Source organism: Notolepis coatsorum, assembly GCF_963971535.1.
Source record: "Notolepis coatsorum genome assembly, chromosome: 16".
Lineage (NCBI taxonomy): Eukaryota > Metazoa > Chordata > Actinopteri > Aulopiformes > Paralepididae > Notolepis > Notolepis coatsorum.
The window spans coordinates 17,658,180-17,682,893 of record NC_140180.1 but is presented as its reverse complement, the minus strand read 5'-3'; the positions used below and the strand labels follow the sequence as shown (position 1 = coordinate 17,682,893).

The 24,714-nt window shown below is 41.4% G+C and overlaps 2 protein-coding genes across 3 annotated transcripts in view; both read left to right on the top strand.

Moving 5' to 3' along the window:
• The window catches only part of nr3c1 (nuclear receptor subfamily 3, group C, member 1 (glucocorticoid receptor)), a 62,854-nt gene extending 46,225 nt beyond the window's left edge, over positions 1–16,629 (top strand). For both annotated transcript variants that reach the window (XM_084332202.1, XM_084332201.1), the window contains 3 exons: positions 1,671–1,801; positions 3,727–3,884; positions 11,778–16,629. In XM_084332202.1, the coding sequence (XP_084188328.1) occupies positions 1,671–1,801; positions 3,727–3,884; positions 11,778–11,930 (442 nt within the window). In that variant the 3' untranslated portion in view covers positions 11,931–16,629. The remainder of the gene's footprint in view (positions 1–1,670; positions 1,802–3,726; positions 3,885–11,777) is intronic.
• Positions 16,630–17,991: 1,362 nt separating this feature from the next.
• On the top strand, positions 17,992–23,650 carry fgf1a (fibroblast growth factor 1a; the record flags this gene model as incomplete). The annotated part of the gene is made up of 3 exons (XM_084331515.1): positions 17,992–18,166; positions 18,977–19,080; positions 23,450–23,650. The coding sequence occupies 3 exons, from the start codon at positions 17,992–17,994 to the stop codon at positions 23,648–23,650; spliced, it is 480 nt and encodes a 159-aa protein (XP_084187641.1).
• Positions 23,651–24,714: the final 1,064 nt, after the last annotated feature.

Sequence of the window (24,714 nt, the reverse complement as noted above, 5' to 3'; positions counted from 1 at the left end):
CACAGTCTCATTTACGAGAGCGACCTGATCCACCAAACAAACACAACAAATACATAAAACAAGTTCCAGACAAATACAAGACGAGTAACTCAACTAAAAATCAAAGAGAGGCTAAAATCTAGATAAATGGGCAAATGGTACAGAGAGAGTTAAAACATCCTGTGACCGCAGGCCAAAACTACTCTGTTTTCTGCACCATGAGGGATGACCGGTAAGAAGGGAACAGACCGAGAAGAAATCTATCTAGCTCCGCTATCTCGTCTTTCCCTGTCTCGTCTCGCACCATTCCAGCGGTTGTCTGTGAACCTTGGTCCGTGCGTTCTGTCCATCTGCCCCTCCGTGTGACTGTCTTTGGCCATTAGGACTGCTCCATTATCACAGAAATTGGAATTGTGGTTATTTTGGTCAATATTGAGACCACGATTATTTAACACGATTATTCATTGACTTTGGAAACATCATGCATGAATTTAACTTTGGAAAGAAAATAATAATAATAATAACAACAACAACAACAACAACAACAGTGGATTTCCTCGAACTATAATAATATATAATTCAACAAAACAAAAACATGACCTTGCTCAAAAACACAATCTGGGCACGCGTTACGTTCCCCAAGTGAAAACTCCTCGCTGTCAGGTGAAAAGAAGCGTCTGGCGACTCCACATGTATCGGAGGAGGCATGTGGTAGTTCTACACCCTCCCCAGGCTGACAGTGGGACAACGCGCGCAACGACCAGGAAGGGAATTAGCATAACGACTGAATTGGGATGGGTAAAAAATACAGAAAGCCCAAAAATAAATAGAATAAAAATAAAACACAATCTGGCTCAAAGTTTTTTTTTTTTCTTTTTTTTTTGGTACTCGCTGGAAGCCAAAATAAAATTGTATTAATTGCCCTACTGGCCACATACATCTGTTCAGCTGTGTGTATCCTGACTTCCAGCAGTTTTCTATGACCGGCAACGTCACTACCTCACTCATTCATTGTCAGTTAGTCATTAATTCACCCACCGTTAGCCGCTCTGCCCCCTAGTGGCGCCTCACGAGCATTAGGTTGGCGTCAATCACACTTCCACACGACATTGGATTATCACAGTAACATTAACACAACTACAAGACAGAACCGTGAGTCCTGTTTACATTTAGTAGCTTATCACAGTAATGTTAGCTCACAGAAAGAATGGCTTATCACAGTAACATTAAAGGAACACGCCAACTTTTTGGGCAATTTGCTTATTTGCCATCTACCCTGGAGTTAGACAAGCAGATACCCTTTTCTTCTCTGTGCATGCATTAGGCTTAGGGAACATCCGCACCGTTAGCCTATCTTGGCGTCATTCACTGGAAGTAGGTGTGCCAGTGTAGCCTAGTTCCCAACAGTCACGAAATACACTCCAAATACAACTCCAAAACGTTCCTGTAAACATGTTGTGACCTGTGTATTTACCACGTGGAGAATTTCTTTTTTTAAATGAGACATTTTCGTTTTCTAAGCAGATATATACTCTGTGAACTATTTTTTGCCAAACCACTGCTGCCTGGGCGCAGTGATGTCATCACTTCAAAAGCCCAGTTAAAAAATAAATAAAAAAAAAAAACTTGTGTCGATCCCCATGTGCCCTCTCTGACCTCCGAACTCTCTCTCTCTCTCCTGTGTCCACCAGGAAGAGGATGAAGCTGCCCTACATGGCGGACCAGTGTGAGCAGATGCTGAAGATCTCCAGCGAGTTCGTCCGGCTCCAGGTGTCCCACGACGAGTACCTGTGCATGAAGGTTCTCCTGTTGCTCAGCACAGGTCGGTGCATCATACTTACAGATGGATTAAAGAGACGGACGCGTTCATTTTTGTCGATCGGTTTCACAGATGGATGCAGCTGGGTTTTTCCACGTGCATGTTGTCGATACGGTGACGATTATTGATTTAGTTTTACATCTCTATTGATTAACCATCACTGTGGTGTTTTAAAGCTCCGGGGAGGAAAGTCGTTTGTTACAATCCAATACTAATTATCAGGCAGAGGTCCTGCTGATGGCTCCACTTTCAGCACCCGTCTCGCGTTTTGTTTTGTTGGTGACGTTTTGCCTTGCTAGTGTTGGCCATGTTTGAACGTGAAGGTAACGTGATACAAACACCAGACTGATTGGCTCCATTACAGGTTTTGACATTTGGGAGCAAAAATGTCCCATATCCAATATATCTGCCTTCATAAATGTTTTATTATTATTATTATTTATTTTTATCTCTATCTTATCAATTTAATTTAATTTCAAACCTTTATTTAAACGCGAAAGGCAACTGAGGTTTCCCTCATTTACAGTCACGTCGAGTGTACATACAGAAACAACAAGACGAGGCAAAAAGCAAGGATAGCAAATCAATTAAAACACGTAAAATAACACATTTTATATGTATCCTACATTCTTGAGTCGGAACTAATGATGACTAAATGTCACAAATATGCTGTATAGGCTTATGCTTAAAGCTGTGCCATGTAGCTTTGGGAGGGAAAAAATTACCTCTACAATAATTGGTTACAAATTCTTGAAATGAGTTTCTAATCTCGACAGAAAAGGCTTCTTTGTCTGGTGAAGGTGGTGGGAGGGCAGGAACATCACAGCCACACAGATCATTTCTAGTTTCAAGCTGTGCTCCAGGGATGCAGTATTTCTCTTGTGACACTAGCTAATAAATATGAAAGATCTATCGTACTTATTTAGACTTTGCAGAGGTCAGTTACAGAAGCAGGCGGCCTACATCGGCCATATAATAATATGTATGCAGTTGTCTTCTTCATCAGAATCAGAAAGGTCTTTATTGCCAAGTAGTTTTCACATACAAGTAATTTGATTTGGTTGTTTTTGGTGCTACAATAACGGACAGACAATAACGGACAGATAATAAAATTAAAAGGTGGAATAAAATCAAATGGAATATAAACTAAATAAAAAAAGAAGCACAATAGACTACCGTAATTCCTCTAATAGTAACCCCGGCTTGTATTTGTTTCAACTGTAGCGGGTACCAGGCTTGTATTAGGAGGAGGCCTGTATAAGAGGGAGGCCTATATTTCAAATTTTCAAACGGATCATAATGAATAAATCAACATTTTGTGTCAGTTTGAACCCAGTAAAATGTACTGGGTTCATTTATTGAAACCAAGTACTGTATGAAATAGTAAACAGTGCAATTACAGGTGGTCACTGGTCATTTCAACGTTTTCAAAGTGAAATCAAGTAACTAGCTCAGTATGCAGCTCAGTATATTAGTAACCCGGCTTGTATTAGGAGGCCGGCTTATAATTGCTTAGCTCAAGAGCGCACCCGGCCATTAATAGAGACCCGGCTTGTATTTGAGACCCGGTTACTATTAGAGGAATTACGGTATAATATAATTATAAAATAGAAATGGCCAGGGCTGTACAACTGTAAAAATAAAATGGTGGAATAAAATTTTATGGAATATAAACTAAATTAAAATAGAAGTAGAATAGAATAGAATTATAAAATTAAAATAGGCCAGGGCTGTACAACTGTGCACGATGTGGTCAAGTATATACATTAATTAGAATAAAAATAACAATACAGTGGGATGGAATATTTAGCAGGGCTGTGCAAATTGAGCAGTGCAAAAAGTATGAACAGTGAAGTCTGAACAAGTATGAAGAGTTCTGATTGTATATACAAATTATATCGTCCATCGTCTGGTTTGCTCTCCCGCAGTGCCAAAGGACGGACTGAAGAGCCAGGCTGTGTTTGACGAGATCAGGATGTCCTACATCAAGGAGCTGGGGAAGGCCATCGTGAAGCGGGAGGAGAACTCCAGCCAGAACTGGCAGCGTTTCTACCAGCTCACCAAGCTCCTAGACTCCATGCATGAGGTACGAGACACATTATCACGTGGTTACAACCAATGTTCCCTCTAATTTTTTTTCCGGTCTGAGCAAACACTCAAAACCTCCTGAGCAGACATCAGCAACTACTGAGCAACATACGTCACCTTCCGATTAACCGGTTGGTTGATAAGCGGCGGTTTGTAAAAAAATATTTACCTTAATGTCCAACATAAAAATCTACATTTTGCTGATACACAGAAATAATACAAAAAGGCATATATTCCTTAATAAAATATTTATTTGACCATTGATGATACAGAGCAACGTCCCTCCCTCTTCTCTCTCTCCCTCCCTCCCTCTCTCCCTCTAAACCTCTCACCTTCCCCTCTGCTTCATTCCTCCTTTTTGTTATTCAGATACACATCATTAAAAAAAAGTCACTTGTTTCCAGACTCCTCTGGTCTGGTCTTAGCTCTTACTTAGTCCTTTCTGTTAGTCTGTGTGCACACTGCACATCAGAACACTGCACATCAGAACACCTGCACATCAGAACACTGCACATCAGAACACTGCACATCAGAACACCTGCACATCACCTGCACATCAGAACACTGCACATCAGAACACTGCACATCACCTGCACATCACCTGCACATCAGAACACTGCACATCAGAACACTGCACATCAGAACACTGCACATCAGAACACTGCACATCAGAACACTGCACACCAGAACACTGCACATCAGAACACTGCACATCAGAACACTGCACATCAGAACACTGCACATCAGAACACTGCACATCAGGACACTGCACACCAGAACACTGCACATCAGAACACCTGCACATCAGAACACCTGCACATCAGAACACCTGCACATCAGAACACCTGCACATCAGAACACCTGCACATCAGAACACCTGCACATCAGAACACTGCACATCAGAACACTGCACATCAGGACACTGCACATCAGAAAAGAGTCACTTGTTTACTCCTCTGTTCCTCAAAAAATAATAAATAAAATAATCCAAAGGCAGCTCTTCTCCTCTGGTCTGGTCTTAGCTCTTACTTAGTCCTTTCTGTTAGTCTGTGTGCACACTGCACATCAGAACACTGCACATCAGAAAATAGTCACTTGTTTACTCCTCTTTCCTAGCATTACTGAGGCACCATCAGAGGTCAGCATCACCATTCTCTGCATGTCTAATTCATGTTTGGAATAAAACTGCGTGATGGCCTCAACAATAGCTGGAGCAGTGCATGACGTTAACTGAATGATGCCACCAAACTCAGTTTTGTAGTTGACATCATTTTACTCCCTGTATTTTATATACAGAACTAGCATTTTGTGCACTGTGATGTCTGTGCTCTCATCTACTATCAAAGTATGAAACGGGGCATTTCGAATATTGCACATAGTCTCATTCTGTACAATTGCATTGATTGACTTCACAAACTCAAAGGCATAGTTCTTGCTCTGCCAGTGTTCTGGGATACTCACATATTTTGCCACATGATCATGGATCTGTTGAACAGACAGCATCGATGCGTTCATTTGTATGCCGAGTAGTACATTGTCAATGAGCACTTTCACTTGCTGGCTGTCAGATCTGTTCTTTTGCAACTGCTTATTCCTGTCGTCGCGTCTCGCCTGTCCGCGTGTTTATTTTCCCTAACGCTTTCACTTCCGCGTCGGCTGCTGCAGATTCAGGAAGGGCCAAACTTTTAGGCAAATCACAGACGCCGATACTAAAACGTCTCTCTGTGGTGCCACGCAATAGGTTGGATCGTATCCAAGAGCTAGCCAACCCAGAACATGTAAATTATGTGCATCCAAACAAACGTCTTTTATTTTTATTTTTACACAAACGTTTCTGTGCGCGACCGATTTCAGATGTGCGCGGGAGCATTTGGCCATGTGCTCGCGCACGCACGGGCGCACCTTAGGGGGAACATTGGTTACAACCCTCATGTCCACAGACCCTTCCTGGCTCTTCCTCTTCCCCTTCCAGAAATGGGGAACTGCGTTGAAGGTGCTGTGAGTTGTATTTTCTTTGTTAAAATAAGTGGTCGACGTGTTTAGAATAATAGCTCTACATTCTCCAGAGAACTCCACACTGCAAAAATGGTCTGACAAAAATAAGAAATAAAAACAAATATGTGCTTGAAACAAGTAAAATAATCTGCCTGCAAATTTGGCTTGGCAAGATTTCTTGAAATAAGTAAAATATCTATGGTTCTCTCTCCTGATTGGATAAAGTGGGAACGGGACATCAGAAAATGTGTGTTCTGTTTACTGCAGCGCAGAGTGACTGGGAGACCCATGTTACTGATCAAACACTATATCAGCGATGTGGCTGTTGGAATATAGAGCTATTTAACACATATTTTAACAAAATAATACCACTTACTTACTGACTCCATTAATGATGTCACCCAGACCTCTTAATCTACCCACACTGCAAAGTGATGTTGTTCATTCCCGATACACTACACATGACTACGCATTTTATTTAATTGTAGGCACATTGTCGTAGTATTTGTTGTTGTGAAGAATTATCTATATTTACCGGTACACACCTATACCATGTAGTGTTCTAGCGGGGCATATGCAACCTTTTTGGGGGCGGGTGTTGGATGGTTCATTAAAACAAAAGATGCCGTCATGTTTTGACATGTTGCACTGGCCTTGCTGATCTTTCTCATATAGTTAAGGCATGTCTAACTACAAATCCCTCCCTGACTGGAGAAGGCTACTGGTAACTTTGCGTAGTCTTAAAAAGGTAGAGGAGGAAGCGGAACGCGCTGGTCGGGTGAAGACTTGCCTACTCAACCCGTTCAAGCGTCCACAGCAGATCACTTTGAAAAGCAAAGTAAGGGGAGAGAAGAGAGTGACGAGGGAGAGAGCCACAGAAAGACGCAGGCAGCGGTCCCTCTGGCTGTCTTGAGTTTCTAACTCCCGTCTGGTTCCAATCCTGTGACTAATCCTGGCTCTCGCCTCGTCCCGGTCCTGGTTCAAATGACTCCCATCCCGTCCACAATATGCTTCTTAAGTTCTTATGCAACAAGCCCGCAGGACTTCCATTCAGACGTCACCCTACAGGGAACAGCGATATAGATAGCGACTATAACTGTAGGCAACGCTGACAGAAAATTTGAGGCAAACACAAAGCCTGTGGTGCCAGATGTGTGACCTGAAGCACTGAGCCCCTCCAGGCTGCTCTTCAGCGCTTAGATCAAAATAATCACTCAGTGGAGAATTAATTCAGTCATCCAGTTCAACACTGACGGATCCTATTATTATTTATCTACCGGTTAGGGGTGGAACGGTTCACAAAATCTACGGTTCTGCAGTAATTCCTAGAACGTGAGTTATAGGCATAAACGCATATATAGATTATCAACTGCCGTTTGTTGCCGATACACGTTATATTAAAAATTTCAACAGTACATGATCCTAAACGTTATGACTGATCATGCACGGATGAACCGGGGGGGGGGGGGGCTCGTTTATAATTCCGTGATCGTCAGTAAATGCTTTATGTAGTATGGGTGATATATTGATCAGAACCGTTTGCATTAATAATAATAAACACTCACGCTGAAAATGACGTCAGCGTCCTCTTACCGTTCGCCGATGAGACTGGAGGAAAAAGATCCCACTTATTTGACGGTGATCTACTCGATCCATTTCCGGTTTGTATAATAATAATAAACGCCCAAATCATATCGATTATTGAGTTATGGCAGCGATCCATATACAGAGATCCATTTCCGGTTGTAACTCGCCGATCATCCACCAGGTGGCAGTATTGAAGCGTTGCGGAGTTGTGCAGGCTCCCACTGCATCAGACCAGGCTCCGTGAGGGCATTCTGAATACCATGGCGAAAAAATTAAATATGATCTCAATAACGTCGTACGCCGTGGAATGGCAGAATTAGCATGACCTTGAAACACGTTGTACAACGTTTTTGGCGCAGGATGTGTTAACGTTACTACGTTAATAGCCTCGATGCTAACTAAATACATGGAGAATGCCATTCACATTAGCATGAAGCTAACAACACCGGCGATCTTTTTGTGAGACTAAACTATCCGCTCTTGGTGGTAAATTGTGTTGATGTTGGTTTTGTTTCATCAACAAATGAGAGGCAGAACACACAGTGAATGTATCCGTTTTGTTTATAGCACTTTCTTTGCTGAAAAATAAATGCTACGTTGGCTAAATGGCTCACACGAGGTATTTAAAGATGGTGGACTGTTGTTTTTTAGCAGGACGTTTAGTGGCACATTCAACCTTTCTGATTGGTTGAAAATGGCCTTCATGTTTGAACTACCGTACTTTTCGCACTATAAACCGCACCTGAATATAAGCCGCAGCAGCTAAATTGAATGATGTGTACATATATAAGCCGCACTGGACTATAAGCCGCAGGTGTTTTAATGTTTAATTACCATATGTAAGGGTTCGTGCACAGAGGGGATTGTCGGGAAAGAGATGGCTGTTTGAGGAAGCTCCCATTTATTAACATTTTTGTTTAAACAGGAACGATAGCCAGTTAGCAGCTCCGGGTACAGTAGGTAGCAACGTTAGCTCTCATAACGTTAGCCAGTTAGCAGCTCCGGGTACAGTAGGTACCAACGTTAGCTCTCATAACGTTAGCCAGTTAGCAGCTCCGGGTACAGTAGGTAGCAACGTTAGCTCTCATAACGTTAGCCAGTTAGCAGCGCCGGGTACAGTAGGTAGCAACGTTAGCTCTCATAATGTTAGCCAGTTAGCAGCTCCGGGTACAGTAGGTAGCAACGTTAGCTCTCATAACGTTAGCCAGTTAGCAGCTCCGGGTACAGTAGGTACCAACGTTAGCTCTCATAACGTTAGCCAGTTAGCAGCTCCGGGTACAGTAGGTAGCAACGTTAGCTCTCATAACGTTAGCCAGTTAGCAGCGCCGGGTACAGTAGGTAGCAACGTTAGCTCTCATAACGTTAGCCAGTTAGCAGCGCCGGGTACAGTAGGTAGCAACGTTAGCTCTCATAACGTTAGCCAGTTAGCAGCTCTGGGTACAGTAGGTAGCAACGTTAGCTCTCATAACGTTAGCCAGTTAGCAGCTCCGGGTACAGTAGGTAGCAACGTTAGCTCTCATAACGTTAGCCAGTTAGCAGCGCCGGGTACAGTAGGTAGCAACGTTAGCTCTCATAACGTTAGCCAGTTAGCAGCGCCGGGTACAGTAGGTAGCAACGTTAGCTCTCATAACGTTAGCCAGTTAGCAGCGCCGGGTACAGTAGGTAGGCAGCATGTTGAAAGAGGAGCCCTGAGCTGCTCATACACTAGACTCTTGCCGTAATGGTTTGTTGACGTGGTTGACGTGCACTGCTGCAGCAGATTTAGGAGTCTGATCTGACTGTCACAGAGCTGAGGGAGCGCGCCCAGTTAGCTGTAAAAATCCGTAGATTAGCCGCACCGTTATATAAGCCGCAGGGTCGAAAAATGGGGGGTAAAGCCGCGGCTTATAGTCCGAAAAGTACTGTACATCGCCACCTACTGCTTTGGCATTGTACTACATGTATATACATCACTCAGTGCTCAGAAGGCAAAACGATGTCTAACTTGCCTGCCATTACGTAGCGTACTGAAAACAAAACTGGCCCTAATGTAACCGCAGCCTGAATCTCACACCTAGAGAGACACTGTCCACCTCAGGTAACCGGGAAAGGGGACAAAAATGTATTAATTTATTAATTAATTAAATAGAATGGAAAAGAGACAGACGACAGACACACACCAAACAAACCAAAAAGAGCTGGGCGACAGTTGCAGGTGTGTGTAAACAACTCTGTGATAATAAGAGTCCTTAACTCTTTCAGTGCCACTCACGAGATTTCTCGTGTTTTTTTATAGGTGGTTGCTAGCCACTCACGAGATTTCTCGGATTTTTTTTTTTTTTTTTTTTTTTGCGATCTGAAAAATTATTGCATCACCCGAGCCTACCCGAGTATTGCCGAGCTGCGCCGGTGATCACTGTGGAAAAAAGCGCCCCCTGTCGTCTCCCAGATGACATAAGTGATTTTGGAATGGACTCAATGAAAATGAATGGGGAAAAAAATCCGGTACTCCACATTTTCCAGTTCACTGATCCAGCCGGGGTTACTAGAGTTCATTCTGGAGCCTCAGATCTCCGCGGATCATGGAGAACCACTGTGTCGCGTTGGATCCATACACGTATCGATTTTTTCGAATGGTGATCAGGAATTGGAATATACCAGTTGGATACCATCTGATGTCAGGTAAGGACTCTATGTTATCAGTGGTAGGATAATCAGAGTAATTTTGATGAAGTTATAAGCTGTTTTGTGAAATCTCTTCTTTCGTTTTCACTGTAAAAGTCCGAGAGGAAATCAACAAGGCGATTGTCCGCGCGCGGCCGTAATGTGCGTGCGTGCACGTATAATATTGATCATCTAGCGTTTATTTGAAAACGATTCATAAAAAGGCCGACGAATATCAACGTTGTGGAATATTCCACTAAAAGACGATTTTCATAGAATGCTCCAGAATGAGTTGTTTTTTATATCAAAACGGGGGCTTTTCTAACTGCTCTGAAACGGCAACGACGCGATAAAAAAACAATCTGCCTTCACAGCACTGTCTGGAACATAGTCTTTGATAATGCGATGGGCAGATTAGACACATAGCCATAATTTTAAACATAGATTAGGCGATATTAACGTTAACATTGGCGCGGATGGTGGCATTCAAGCGGTAAAATGGAAAACCAGGCATGGCATTTAAAGAGTTAAAAGCAGTGAGGGGGGATAGATTTTCAAAATGGGTCCATTTTCTAATTCTTTTGCATCTCGTTCCAACTGCTGGGAACAGCAGGTGATGATGATGATGGCTAGGGCTCTTGTCTTTTTTTTGCTTTGCTTTTTGGAAGGCTCTGATATACTCTCTCTCTCACTCTAATAATAATAATTTTATTTATAATATTTATATAGCGCTTCTCAACGACCCGAAGTCGCGGACAGTAGGCAGAGTAACATAGTAAAACAAAGAAACAAAAAAGGAACATAAGACCACGGGGGAAACAGGGGAAAGCAGCATGAGATAACACAGAAACATAGAGCGACAGTAACAAACATCAATGAGGGGTGGGGGGGGGTTGAAGGCTAGGGAGAACAGGTGGGTTTTGAGGCGGGATTTGAAGGTGGAGAGTGTGGGGGAGTCTCTGATGGACTGAAGGAGGGAATTCCAGAGTCGGGGGTGCAGTGCGAGACGCTTTTATGTTTGGATGTCGGGACAGTGGAGGAGGACCAGAGGGAACAGGTGGGGCGGTAGGGAAGAAGGAGATCAGTCAGGTAGGGGGGGGGGCAGGCTATGGAGGGCTTTGAAGGTGAGGAGTAGTGTTTTGAAGTTGATGCGTTCTTTGATCGGGAGCCAGTGGAGAGAGTGGAGGACAGGAGTGATGTGTTCACGGGACCGGGTGTTAGTGAGGAGGCGGGCGGCTGAGTTCTGGACCATGTGCAGTTTATGGAGGGAGCGGGAGGTGATGCCAGTGAGGAGGGAGTTGCAATAGTCCAGGCGGGAGGAGATGAAGGCGTGTATGAGGGATTCAGCAGCAGGGGGGGAGAGGCAGTGACAAATTTTGGCAATGTTGCAGAGGTGAAAGTATGATGTTTTAACAATGAAGCGGACATGGGGGTCAAATGAGAGGGTGGGGTCGAGGATGACACCGAGGTTGCGGACTAGGGGGGAGGGGGTGATGTTGGAGTCATTGATGGTAAGTGTGATGAGTCCGGATCTGGTGAGGGTGGACTCTCACTCTCTTTCTCACTCTCTTTCTCTCTCTCACTCTCTTTCTCTCGCTCTCACACTCTTTCTCTCACTCTCTCTCTCTCTCTCTCTCTCTGCTCTCTCTCTCTCTCTCTTCTCCAGATGGTCAGCGGGCTGCTAAACTTCTGCTTCTACACCTTTGTGAATAAGTCCCTGAGCGTGGAGTTCCCCGAGATGCTGGCGGAGATCATCAGCAACCAGTTACCAAAATTCAAAGCGGGCAGCGTCAAGCCGCTCCTCTTCCACCAGAAATGACTGTGTGCCGCCGCCCCCTCCCCCCCTCCCTCCTCTCTCGAGACGCGATGCCTTAAAAAAGAAAAAAGAAAAAAATCCCACACCACCTCACCTCACCTCCCCCCCTCACCACCACCCCCACCCGATGAGAGATAAGGACAGAGGAAAGGAGAGACAGTAACAGAGGAGGAAAGGGGAGGAGGAGGATCCGAGGAGAGGTGGATGTTTTGGGAGCAAGTATGCAAATTTTAGGGGCTACGTTTCGGCATGGGAGGAGAGAGGAAAGTAGATGTTTGTGTAGAGAGTGAGAGAGAGAGAGAGCACAGAGATTTTGTTTTGTTTCAGTGGTCGAAGATACAGTGTATAACAAATAGGAATTGTTTTGTAAGATAAAACAACAAAAAATAGTCACTGATGGACATAAACTAACCATTCATGTTGTCTCAGGTTTCTTACCCCCCCCCCCCCCCCCCTGGAAAACAAACCAACAAACCAACAAATATCTACACTAGATACAAACAAATATCTTATGTACAGGTTATAATAGTATTTTCTACATTTTCAAAATTATGTCAACAGTTTATACAGTTTTCCAGGTCAAGTTGTTACCTGGGAAGGTAACGGACAGAAAAGTATAATAACTCACGCTATCAAACAGGCTTATAGACTGTGTGTGTGTGTGTGTGTGTGTGTGCGCGTGTGTGTGTGCGCGCCCGCGCCCCTCTGTCGTTTTTTTTAGAAGGTTCTATCAAACATGTATATCAGTCACATGAAACTCAATATCCTTGTTTTCCAAAAAAAACAAAACAGTCATTTCAAGCGTACGTACGTTTTAACGCTTTGGACGTAACATTGAAATTCTGTCGGGTTGTTTCTTTTCCAGCGCGTTGCACCGTTGATCACCCTCCCACCACTAGCTCACCTCTTCCAGGTTTACACCTCTGTTATGAAAGGGAAAGAAAAAAACATGTGCCTTTTTAGCTACAGATCTGATTTTAGCCGTTAACTCTTGCCTGTCCAAGGCTCTTACCCGTCTGAGGCTCGTCTCTCTTTACCCACCCTGGTCTGTCCTCGTTATCATAACGTGTGGATGCATTTTTGTTATATATATATATATATATCATGCAGTCACAGTTTTCCTTCTCTATTTTTTTCTCCCCTATTGGCCGTGTTTATCTTTTGAAGTTGGCAGCTCAAGTCATCCTATCTGTGTGCAAAAAAAAAACGTTGAAAAACGTTGAAAAAAAAAATAAACGAGTGATCCTTACAAATAGGTAGGAATAATCAAAAGATCTGCTTCCTCTCTCTCACGATCTCCTGCTCACTTTTTTTTTTATTTTATTATTCCTCTTCTTTTAGCACTTTGACCCCCTGCTAAAGGCTTTACAAGAGAATGTGAACTCGCCGAGAGGCCGTGCTTAACTCTTATTGGATTAATATACTGTAGGAGCGAGACGGAGCGTCGCGTGTCCCATCAGTCACTCCTTCCGTTCCCCCTCCTTCCCGCACCGCCGTGTCACGACTGGAATGTGACACCAGTCTGCGAAAGCCAATCAGAATAGAGTAGGGCAGAGTACTATTTTTGTTCCAAGGAGGCGACTCTGTTTCCTCGACCGGGAGAGCCGAGTGGTCTGACTCGGCTCAATCCGACGTCTTTTATTTCTGATTCTTTATATAAAAAGACTTAAGTCTTTATAGACCTTTCTAACTTGACAATGTACACGTTCTAGATAGGCCCCCTTTGTATTTCCTGTCGTGACGTTTGTTAATACAGTTGCTGACGGGAAGTAAACAGGGCGGGCGGCAAAGCTGTTCCCCCTAGCGACGGAATAGCAACCGTAATACTTCCAAAAAGGTCTATGGGAAGTTAGAAACTCATATTAAGATTAAGATATTCCTTTATTGATCCCCTTGGGGAAAAAATGCAGTCCACGGTTCTGCCAATGACCGATCCTCACTAGACTCTGTATATGCGTGTTTTCAAAATGCATGGGGAATGGATGATTTATGAATGCAAGCCTGAGCATTGTTATTTTAATACGTGGTTAAGATATACAATTACATTGGGGAAAGAAAATACCTGACATACAGAGGGCTTTTGGACTGGCTTTGGCAGACCGTGTTATCCTCATAAAACCTCACACTCAGCTGCTCATAACCACAGACCCACCGTTTAGCCCCCCTCCTCCACCCCTCCCTCGCTCCTTTTAGCAAGGCACCTTGTTTTAATGTCTACTGCGTGATGATGTCACCGTGCCCCTCCCCTCTGCATTTTGTGTCTCTCCTATTCCATTAAGTTTAATACAATTGGGGACACAGAACGGCGCATGAGTGAATACGACCTAGCCCTTATGTATGTATGTATGTATGTATGTATGCGTGTGTGTGTGTGCGTGCACTAGTGTGTATTTGCACGTGTAGGTAAACAAACCCCATGTTTTTCGAGCGCTTACTTCCTGGCTCCGCCCCCGGCGCTCGTGTCACAGTGAGACTGTCGCGTCTCCGGCCGCGGAGGCAGGTGAACACGCACCCTCTTGTTCTCTGGGAATTATTTCAGTGCCAAACTCGTTGCTTTCTGTCTGTTTTCAAATAATTTGTTTTTGAAAACACGTCAGTGTTAATATCGGAAGAGGGAAAACCATGTATCCCGACGTTGAAGCTGATGCATTTGTAGGATGCAAAAAATATATAGAATCCTGATTTCTAGAGCACCTAGTTCAACCCCCGTTGGGTAAAAAAAAAGTAAGAACTGAGCTTTATGTTTTGTTATTATGTTCACACAATAATTGTATAATTAATACATAGCATAACTTTAGGTCTGTCAGTCACCCTTCCCTTTGTGTCGTTATGAAAGTAAATGAGAGTTTGAAATTGATGAAAGTAAATGGGAGTTTGAAGTATGTTGTATTGTTTTTATTATCCATGTTTTTGACATCAGTTGGGTTTGCCTGCTTAGTTTGTCATCATTGTCTATAGTTTTATTTTTTTGTTGTTTTTACCCCTGTCATTTTGTTTTTGTGTTTTTGTTTTTTTAAAAGCACAAACCAATCCAGGTATCAAAATGAATGTGAATCTTCAAAGGGGAAATTGTTTTATTCAAAAAAAAAAATAAAAAAAAAGTTTCACTGATTAGTGCGTGTAAAGGTGACACACTGTCCCGTTTGATTTAATAATTGGAAAGTAATTATATCAACTAAGCAATTTCTTTTTTTGTTTGTTCATTTTGTTCATACAGTACTTACTAGCGCATTAAACACGCAACATAACGTCATTGTTCTCTTCAATTGGTCTGGTCGCGTAACGACGGGAAGACGACACCGCGCTCCTCTCTCGTCGGACACTATGCCAACATCAAACATGAAGCTATACGTCACAGGTGATCTAAAGAACAGTTCCCACGCTCAGGTTGTCATTGTTTGAAGATGTTGATGAAGTGACTGATGCTAAATGTGGTCATCGTCTATGTTTAAGCAGTAGACTGTATAAACCAAAAAAAGAAAAAAGAAGAAAAAAAAAAGAACATAAGAGTTTGGATTCCCAACATTGTGTGCTTGTGTGTTTCATGGTATTTTTAAGTCAGGAAAAGCTCACTTGACTGATCAGGTAAGTTTCAGGTGTGACTGCAGATACATGCCAATGTTAATCAAAGTGTTTCGTTAATTTCTCCCTCCACCTTTAGCCACGCTCACTCCTCCAATGTCCCAGAAAGAAAAGGAAGCTTGTATTTTCCTTTTTTTTTGGGTGATTATTATACAAAATAGTTCTGAAAATCCCACAATTTTTTCCTTCTCAACCGCATACGAGTTTAGTAAACGGGTTACTTTCACATTCAGTGTGTCTACAAATCTCTACTGCTGCTGCTTGTATTTCTCTCCCGACAGGTATATTAAACCGCACACTTTGCCTATCCTTGCTCAAGAATTGTATCCACTCACCCTATTGTACATTTTTTTTGAGGAGGACACCTGAATATGCAATAGAAATTACAGATACATTATGTCATTATCACATGAAAAAGAGAGATGTTAATAGCTTTCTTTTTATGTTTTTATTTTCAGATATAAGCTATTCATATAATAGAGGATTTTCAGTTCCAGTCTATCTCTGCAGGACAGATTTTCAGGAACCATACACGTGTCAGTAAACAATTCATTCAGACTGGACACAAAAAAAGCCTATTTGATGTTGAACAAGGTGACCAAAGCAACTACAGACACAAATTTTAACACATAGATTCATTTGATACCATTAGACTCAGTAGTGAGACAAATGTACAGCTCTTTCGTTTTTCTAACACATTTTGTATTTTAGCGTTGTGGCTTTGGTCAAATTGTGTTAATACTGTGAATAGCATAGGAAGTCAATCTCTTCTTCACACACAAACTGTTTGTGAAAGTAATCAACCAGCTTGAATCCGAAAAATTTGCACTACCCAAATATTTGTTTGAAAATCTATTTTGTATAAAACATATGCAGACATTAACTTTTGAAAATAATCAAGGGCAGATCATGTCTCACTGGTATATGCTTTCTTTGAAGCTTTGTTTTTGCTTAAATTTTCAATTATGTACATATAATCCATTGTAAGAAAAACAAAACAAAAAAATGTGGTGTATTTGTCTCAAAATAATAGTTTTCTATATCCTCTGTATTATTTCTCTGTAGTGTTGATCTTATTGACCCTTTTCCTCCACTGATTAAATGTTGAAATGTAGCCTGATGTCTTTGTCGTGTGGTACTTTTCAAAACAAGGAATTGTATCGCTGACGATTAACTTGATTCTGATCAATAGAAAACGGTCAACTTATTGATGCTTTTAATGATCGCAGCAAAAGTCAAATTCGTCAAAAATAAATGCACCTCCATCGCTTGGTGCTTTTTCTTGAGTGTTTTTAGGACCCTGTCGAAATGCTCTAGTAGTCGACAGACAGTGATTCCACTCGGATGTTTTCAGGGGAGTTCGGTAACTCACGTCTGTTGGGCTTGCCTAGGTCTTGTGTTTTATGTAGGCATATGAATGGAAATGGAATGTGTTAATTCCTGTAATAAGTAGTTTGAGCTCATGGGAGAGTGTGGGGGGGGGGGGGGCGGGGGTGAATGAATGAAAACTTTATTTAACAGATTGCAGAATGGGTACAATACAGTACGGCTCAATACACACAATTGTTAAGGGGATGCAGACCAGAGAAAGACGTTTGTCTTGTTTACATCAGGGTCCCCCATTTTCAATTCATAGTGACATTTATGACATACATGATACACCACATACATGACATTTATGGCAGGTCCGTCTCCGCGTTCGAGTGTGTGTTGATGATTCGTAGCCACTACCCCCCCCACCCAACCACCTTCAATGTACAGTCTCCCCCCAACCCCACCCCACCTACCCAACCTCCTCCAATGTACAGTTTCTACGTCAAATGTATATACTCTCTTTTCTGGACTCTTTTCGTATCACAAACAGTACTGTATTTGCAAATCTGGTATGTCATAAATGTATAGATGTAGCAGTACTGTCTTATCTGTATGTCATATATGTTATGATTAATTGAAAATGGGGGACCCTGATGTAAACAAGATAAGTCTTTCTCTGGTCTGCACCTAGTTACACTGAATACTGGAATATATATTTCATATTTCATTTAGTTAGATTTAAATTATAATTATAACCAAATTGTTTACCCCATGCTCAGTATGCTCAGTATATTCTTACTGTATTTATTTCTGTATATAATTTCATTTCATTTTATCCTATTTTATTTTACTCTACTCTTATCCTAGGCAACTTGATTTGATTTGTGTTATTATTCTAATTTGTGACCTGTCCTGTCTAAATGTTTAAATGTTGAGCGATTTGCAGTGTCTAATTTCCCACGGGATAATAAAGGTATTTCTATTCTATTCTATTAACAATTGTATGTATTGAGCCGTACTGTACTGTACCCATGCTGCAATCTGTTAATAAAGTTTTCAATCAATCAATCATGTGATAGTCACCCGATTCCAGCCTCCCGGCATATTCAGGAGGACAGGAGGGGGTAATAATTACCAGCCATACAACACATTGTTGTGGATCAGAAGGATGACGGATGGAGAGATCTTTGTTTTGCCCGTGGGCCCCGATGAGAGATTGAACAGCAGCCTGCCGCAGGGCTACAAACAGCTGACTCGCCTGTACTGCATGAATGGCGGACATCACTTGCAGATTCTCCCTGACGGGACAGTGAGAGGCGAGAGGGATGAGACTGACATTCATAGTAAGACTGCAACGCAACCAACCACACTTTTTAATGATATGATTGATGATGATGATTGTGATGAAAAATAAATCTGGCCTACTAATTAGGTAGGGTATGACTGTTGCCAATTTGCCAATTATAGCCTACGTTGGCGTTTCCCTTTACTGGTCATTGTATAAATAATTTACCATGATATGCCATGGTACAAATCATATATCACCATGGTACCCCTTTTGTACATAAATAATACCAATGGTATAATCTTACTTTTTTATATCACACCATGACATTTTTGGAAATACCATGGTGGTACCATTTCACAAGGGGGAATTATAGACTATTGATAATGGAATTTGGATGTTTGTTTTGATATCACAGCAATACAAAATGCAACTACGATACAACTACCATACAAAATAAAATGTGCTTCTAAGTTTGGGAGAGAGTTGTTTATGATCATGCTTTCCAACAGATAATACAGCATTATGTGAATCCATGTGAGTTGCAGGCCTAATAGGCTCTATTATAGAATACTACAGCTTCAAGACTAATTGAAAGGTTTTCTCAGAAGAGCTTCTGAATGTTGCCATATTCATCTTTCTGTTCATCTGTCAACCGGTATTAAATGAATGGGTGTGTGCGGGGGGGGGGGGGTCACTTCATATCTCAAACAGTAACCAGTTTACCAGTGACGTAAAAACCTCACTCGATTTTCTTATGTTATCTTTTCACATTTTTGTTCTTGCTATTTGTTATATAAAAAAAGGCTATTTTTAGAGTGGGCTCCTAAATGTTTTGATGGGTGTTGTCTCTTTCCTCTCCCACCAGCTGTCCTGCGGTTGACAGCTGTGGACAGAGGGCTCGTTGTCATCCAGGGAACAGAGGCAGGACGGTACCTGGCCATGAGCAAAGAGGGGCAGCTACATAGTTCAGTGAGTCTCTAAGCAGTGGTTCTCTAACGTTGGGGTTTTTGGGAGGGCACCTGGGGGTCGTTGAGGGGGCACCTGGGGGTTGTTGAGGGGGCACCTGTGGGTCCTTGAGGGGGTCATTGAGGGGGGCACCCAGGGGGTCCTTGAGGGGGATACTCAGGGGGTCCATGAGGGGGGTACTCAGATGGTCCTCCAGGGGATCCCCATAAAAATTGGGGATTTCACTAGAAGTTTAGGCCAATGAGAAAATATACAAGCGAATGTTCTGATCATGTGTTACGTTTTCTCTACTGGTATTAAAGACTTCTTCTTCTTCTTCTATCCCAGCTAATAGAACCTCACTTTGACAATATTATTTTCTTGATTATTCACTTTATAGAATGCATTGTAATTATATTTCATTCATTAAATATGACAGAATCAGAAACACTTTTATTCACCACTTTGAAGTCGGGAATGTGCCTTGATGTGCAGAGGCAGGAAACGACTTTCAAGTTTCACTGTGTAAACAGATGACCCCGAAGGATCCTTTGTGACAAATGTTGCCTTTAAAAAAAAATAGGTTCTGGTTGCAAGCTGTGTGTACAGGACTGTGTCTTCTCCAGAACATATATTTTGTGTTTACTGCAGAGTGGAGGGACTGGGAGACCCATGTTACTGACCAGACACTCTATATCAGTGATGGCTGTTGTAGAGAATGTAGAGCTATTTAACACTTATTTTAACAGAGAAATACAACTTTCAGCACCTTTAAGTGTGCAGAGGTGTATACTTCCTTTGGTTGATTATCCTGCAGGTTTCACATTATGACTGACCCACATGCAATGCTAGAATAAGTACACAGTTCCCTTACTTAAGTAAAAGTAGAAATACCCAGATAAAATAGCACTCTGCTAAAAGTCCTCCATTCAAAATTCTACTCAAGTAAAAGTAGAGAAGTATTTGATATTTCATGTAAGTACCAAAAGTAAATATGCATTCTACATGATGTTTGTGTATCCAAGTTCAACCTCAAACCATTGGCCTCTAAATGTTATGTTCATGTAGTATGTGGTCCAGTTATGCTGCTCTGAAGTCCTGTTGAAGTTGATGGGCTTCCAATTTCAAAGTACATAATCTTCATAAATTGTTGCCATGTTTTCTATGCAAAATATTTTTCTTCAAAGTAACTAGTAACTGATGGGTTCAGATGAATGTAGGCGAGTAAAAAGTACAATATTTCCTTTGAAAGGTAGTGGAGTAAAAGTACAAAGTTCCCTAAAACTAAAACACTCAAGTAAAGTACAAGTACCTTGGAATTGTACTTAGGTATTGTACTTGAGTAGAAATACTTAGTTACTTTCCACAGCTCTCCACATGGTACAACAACAACAGGACTCAACAGCTCATGGACGACAACAACATTACAGCCCACATATCCATATGCTTACGTATCACCCTGTGTATTTTTGGTAGGGCTACTATTTACATCCGTTTTGCAATAGACTGTGGCTGTAGCTATGTTGACTGTCTAGTGGTGTACAGACCAGAGTAGCATTTACATTTACATGTAGTCATTTAGCTGATGCGTTTATCCAAAGCGACTTACAGTACAAGTTCTGTACAAGTCAGCAGGAAGGGTACAACTCTGGCAGCTAAGGGTAAGTGATATTGTTCATCCGTGTTGACTTACAGTCTTGGGTGCATGGTAGTATAGACATATTAGCATAGTAGGTAGTAGTATAGGCAAGGTACATTCCTTAGTAACAGTGCATAATAGTAAGACTGTACGAAGGTTAGTAGTTTTATTTCAATTTTTCCTACTGAATAGAGAATAGCATTTGATAGCTGTGTGCATTAAAGGGGAACACCACACTCTTTAAGAATGAATATGTTCTTCCTTTGCATGGGGACAGTGGCAGCCAGTATCTGTGAACATGCACCACTTTCTTTCTAGAGATCAGATTATTATTATTATTTTTTTTTTTATCTTTCAGAGTGAGGTAGTAGTATGAACAAAACAGAGGATATGGAGAGGGCTTCAGCGTTCTTGTTTTGTTTCAGGTAGGTGCTCTTTGGATTAAATCCGGGGTAGGATTCGTTTATAAAAGAACGGTTGAGATCCAAGGCAGCTCTACAAATTTTTTAAAAGCCTTTATTTGTTGGCTTACATTATTTAGAAAAATATTAAAAAAAAACGACATGTTTCGGCCTACATGGCTTTCTTCAGGGTATTGTAGCTGTGACAAGACAATACTGTGACTAAATAAAGAAACTTGACATAGTTAGAAGACAATCCACTTATATCTACGTTGAAGGAATATACAATAATACTAAATAGAAATAAACAAATTTGTATATTATATATGTATATATACACACACTCAAAATATTATAACAACATAAGGAAATGAGTCAAAACAAACATAGAATAAATCAATAATAATATCAACAATTATCAAAAACAACAATGTAAGAGCATTGAGTAATGCAGGACAAAAAATACTGAGGTAGTAGTATGTATATAATAACAAATATATGGTCACAATATTGTATATAACTTACCAAAGGGAAATTGTAAACACAGATACATACTGTACACTACACATACACTAAACACGCATATCCACACAACTACATATACATATTTATTTATATATATGCATTGCATACACATAGACATACGCATGCATGTCATAGACATGGTTTTTGCTCAGAGTAATAGTTGTGATTGTAGAGATAATGACCTTCGGATGAATAATTGTCTCTTTAGCACTCTCACCTGTCATTAAACTTAACAAAAACAACCACAACACGGAGCAAACACAACCATAAACATCCAGCTGTTGCCCAGAGTGTTAGTCAGATATCTGACTTTGTGAGGAGATAAAATGTCTGTGTGAATGAACTCTTCCACCCCAACAAGGTTTATATTCTAGCATCGCTGGACGGTCTGAGCTCATTTGAGTGTAAGCGCTCACAAAAACATGTTATGGCCTCGCAAAGTCAGAGCCCCATTCAGTGTCTATGGAGCAGCCCCAGGTTTTACATCCCAGTTAAGATACATCATTGAATGCAAAGTTCAGGCCTTCTCTGATCTCTAGCTTTAGGAGAGAGTGGTGCGTGTTCACAAATACTGACTGAACTGTCCTGGGGGAAAGAACATAATACATTATTCAAATTAGTGGTATTCTCCTTTAAGCACTAATCCAATTCCCGAGAGGGAAATTTGCATAGTGCCTACCTGACATATAGACACTACAAATAATGCAAGCATAAATCATTACATTTATATAGCACTTTTCTAGACACTCAAAGCGCTCCCCACAATGTAGGGTGGAAATTGCCTCCTTCACCACCACTGGTAGCACCCAACCTTGGGCTACGCAGGATCAATGGCTCCATACTATACACTGGCACCAGGCACACATCACAATACACAATGGCTGAACGGCTCAGGAGACAGGGATTGATATCAGCCAATTAAGGGGAAGGGGTGATTAGGTGGCCTTGGTGTCAGAGATTCCCTGATTGGGAATTTGGCCAGGAACATCAGGGAACCCCCTACTCTTTGCGATAGGCGTCCTGGGTTCTTTAACCACTGAGATTCAGTCAGGACCTCCTATGTACAAATATAGCTGGTTTACCATATTAGGAGCCTATTCTAACAGTACAGACTGTACAGTACTATAACATGTTATGAATTACAAGAATCCCTTCAAGAAGCACAACAAAATTAACTAGAAGAATGCACTCAGCGCAGTGCAGACCTCTGCCAAGGTTTAACAATCTCCTCACTTAAGTTTACTTTTATAATCAACATTGTACCGGGTAGATGTTGCCCATCTATTGCCAGTCTTAACAGACCCTGACAATCCATGTTTTCTGTATCAACAATACCACCTTCATATGGCAAACATATTTGTCAAGTTTGGCATAAAACAGTTCACAAGTAACACATCTCTCCCTGTTTACTATGCATCTTTCTGCCTGCCTGCCTGCATTCTCTCTCTCTCTCTCTCTCTCTCTCACACTCTCACACTCACACACACACTTGACCTCTCTAAAGAGCAAAGAAAAGTGACTATGGGCTAAAAAGGTCAAGAGACACACTCATTTGAAAATTGAAAGTTGTGGCACTAATGGTGGCACTATGGAGGAATGGTCACGGAATCACCGGAATGAACGTGGCTTCTGTTAGGGACCACGGTCATTACTAACCCATGATCCATGTTATATAACAACACAAACCTGCTTCCATCATCCATCCATAATCTATCATCTCCATGCTTTTATTCACCTCTCCTCATTAGCCTCATACCACAGAGTTCTTTCCAACAGCAACAACTTTCCAAAGCGTGATGACAATTTTCTGTCCCCTCCCCCCTGCCAGCCCGCAGTAACAGATGAATGTTACTTCTTGGAGAGGATGGAGGAAAACCACTACAATACGTATCAAGCTCAGAAGTACAAGGAGATGAGTTGGTACGTAGCCCTGAAGAAGAACGGGAAGCCAAAGCTGGGTCCAAGGACCAATACAGGACAGAAGGCTGTCTTCTTCCTCCCCCGACAGCTGGGTGACACTGGGGAGTGACTGTAGCCAAGATATCCACTCAACGCTAGCTGCTTGCCTACCAGCGAATACACACTAAATACATTCCATTATATTATACTTACTCCATAACCAATATAACTAATGATAATATAATTAACTGGAATGCCTTGTCCACAATGCCTTGACCACTTACCTCACAGTAATGTATTATTCTAGGCAGTATACCATTAGCTGTATTAGAGAGCATTGATTGAGAAGGAATCAAGTAAAATGTCCTCATAACAGACTGATTATGGACACTTATTACAGGATCCTATGGCTGCTTGTGAAAATATAGGTTGTTGTGAAAATCTTGAATATGCCGTGATGTAGCATAATATTGTTCAATGTGATTATCATACTGTGATATTAAAGGTGCTGTGAGTGATATTTATTTGGTGTTTGGTCAGTAACATGGGTCTCTCAGTCCCTCCGCTCTGCAGTAAACACAAAATAAAGTCCCTGGTATCGTGTTCCCACTTCATCCAACCAGGAGAGAACCCTAGATATGTTTGACTTATTTCAAGAAATCTTGCCAAGCTAAATTAGCTGGCAGATTATTTTACTTGTTTATTTTATTATTTAACTTTTTTTTTTATTTCTTATTTTTGTAACATGGAGTTCTCTCCTGATTGGATAAAGTGGGAACAGGATACCAGCTATGTATTTTCCGTTTACTGCAGAGTGTATACAGGGACTGGGAGACAGTTACTGACCAGACATTCTATATCAGTGATGTCCGTTGGAATGTAGAGCTATTATTTTAACATGTAGACCACTTATTTTAACAAAGAAACCTTTAAGGTGTGTATATTTGGATTAATTCTATTCTTTGTATTTTCTTCAATCCAATGCAAAGGTATATATTTTTTTGTTTGGTCTCCAATTACCATGACTGTGAAGAGAACTATTACACCAAAGAAGACAAATAGAGAAATAAACATTTCTGTATATTCATATTCTAGAACTACAGCATATGGAAATAAATACAATGGATGTGATGTTGAAAGAAACAAGTGGTATTTATGACCCAACAAATTCCTGAGGAGGATGCTGCCAATCTT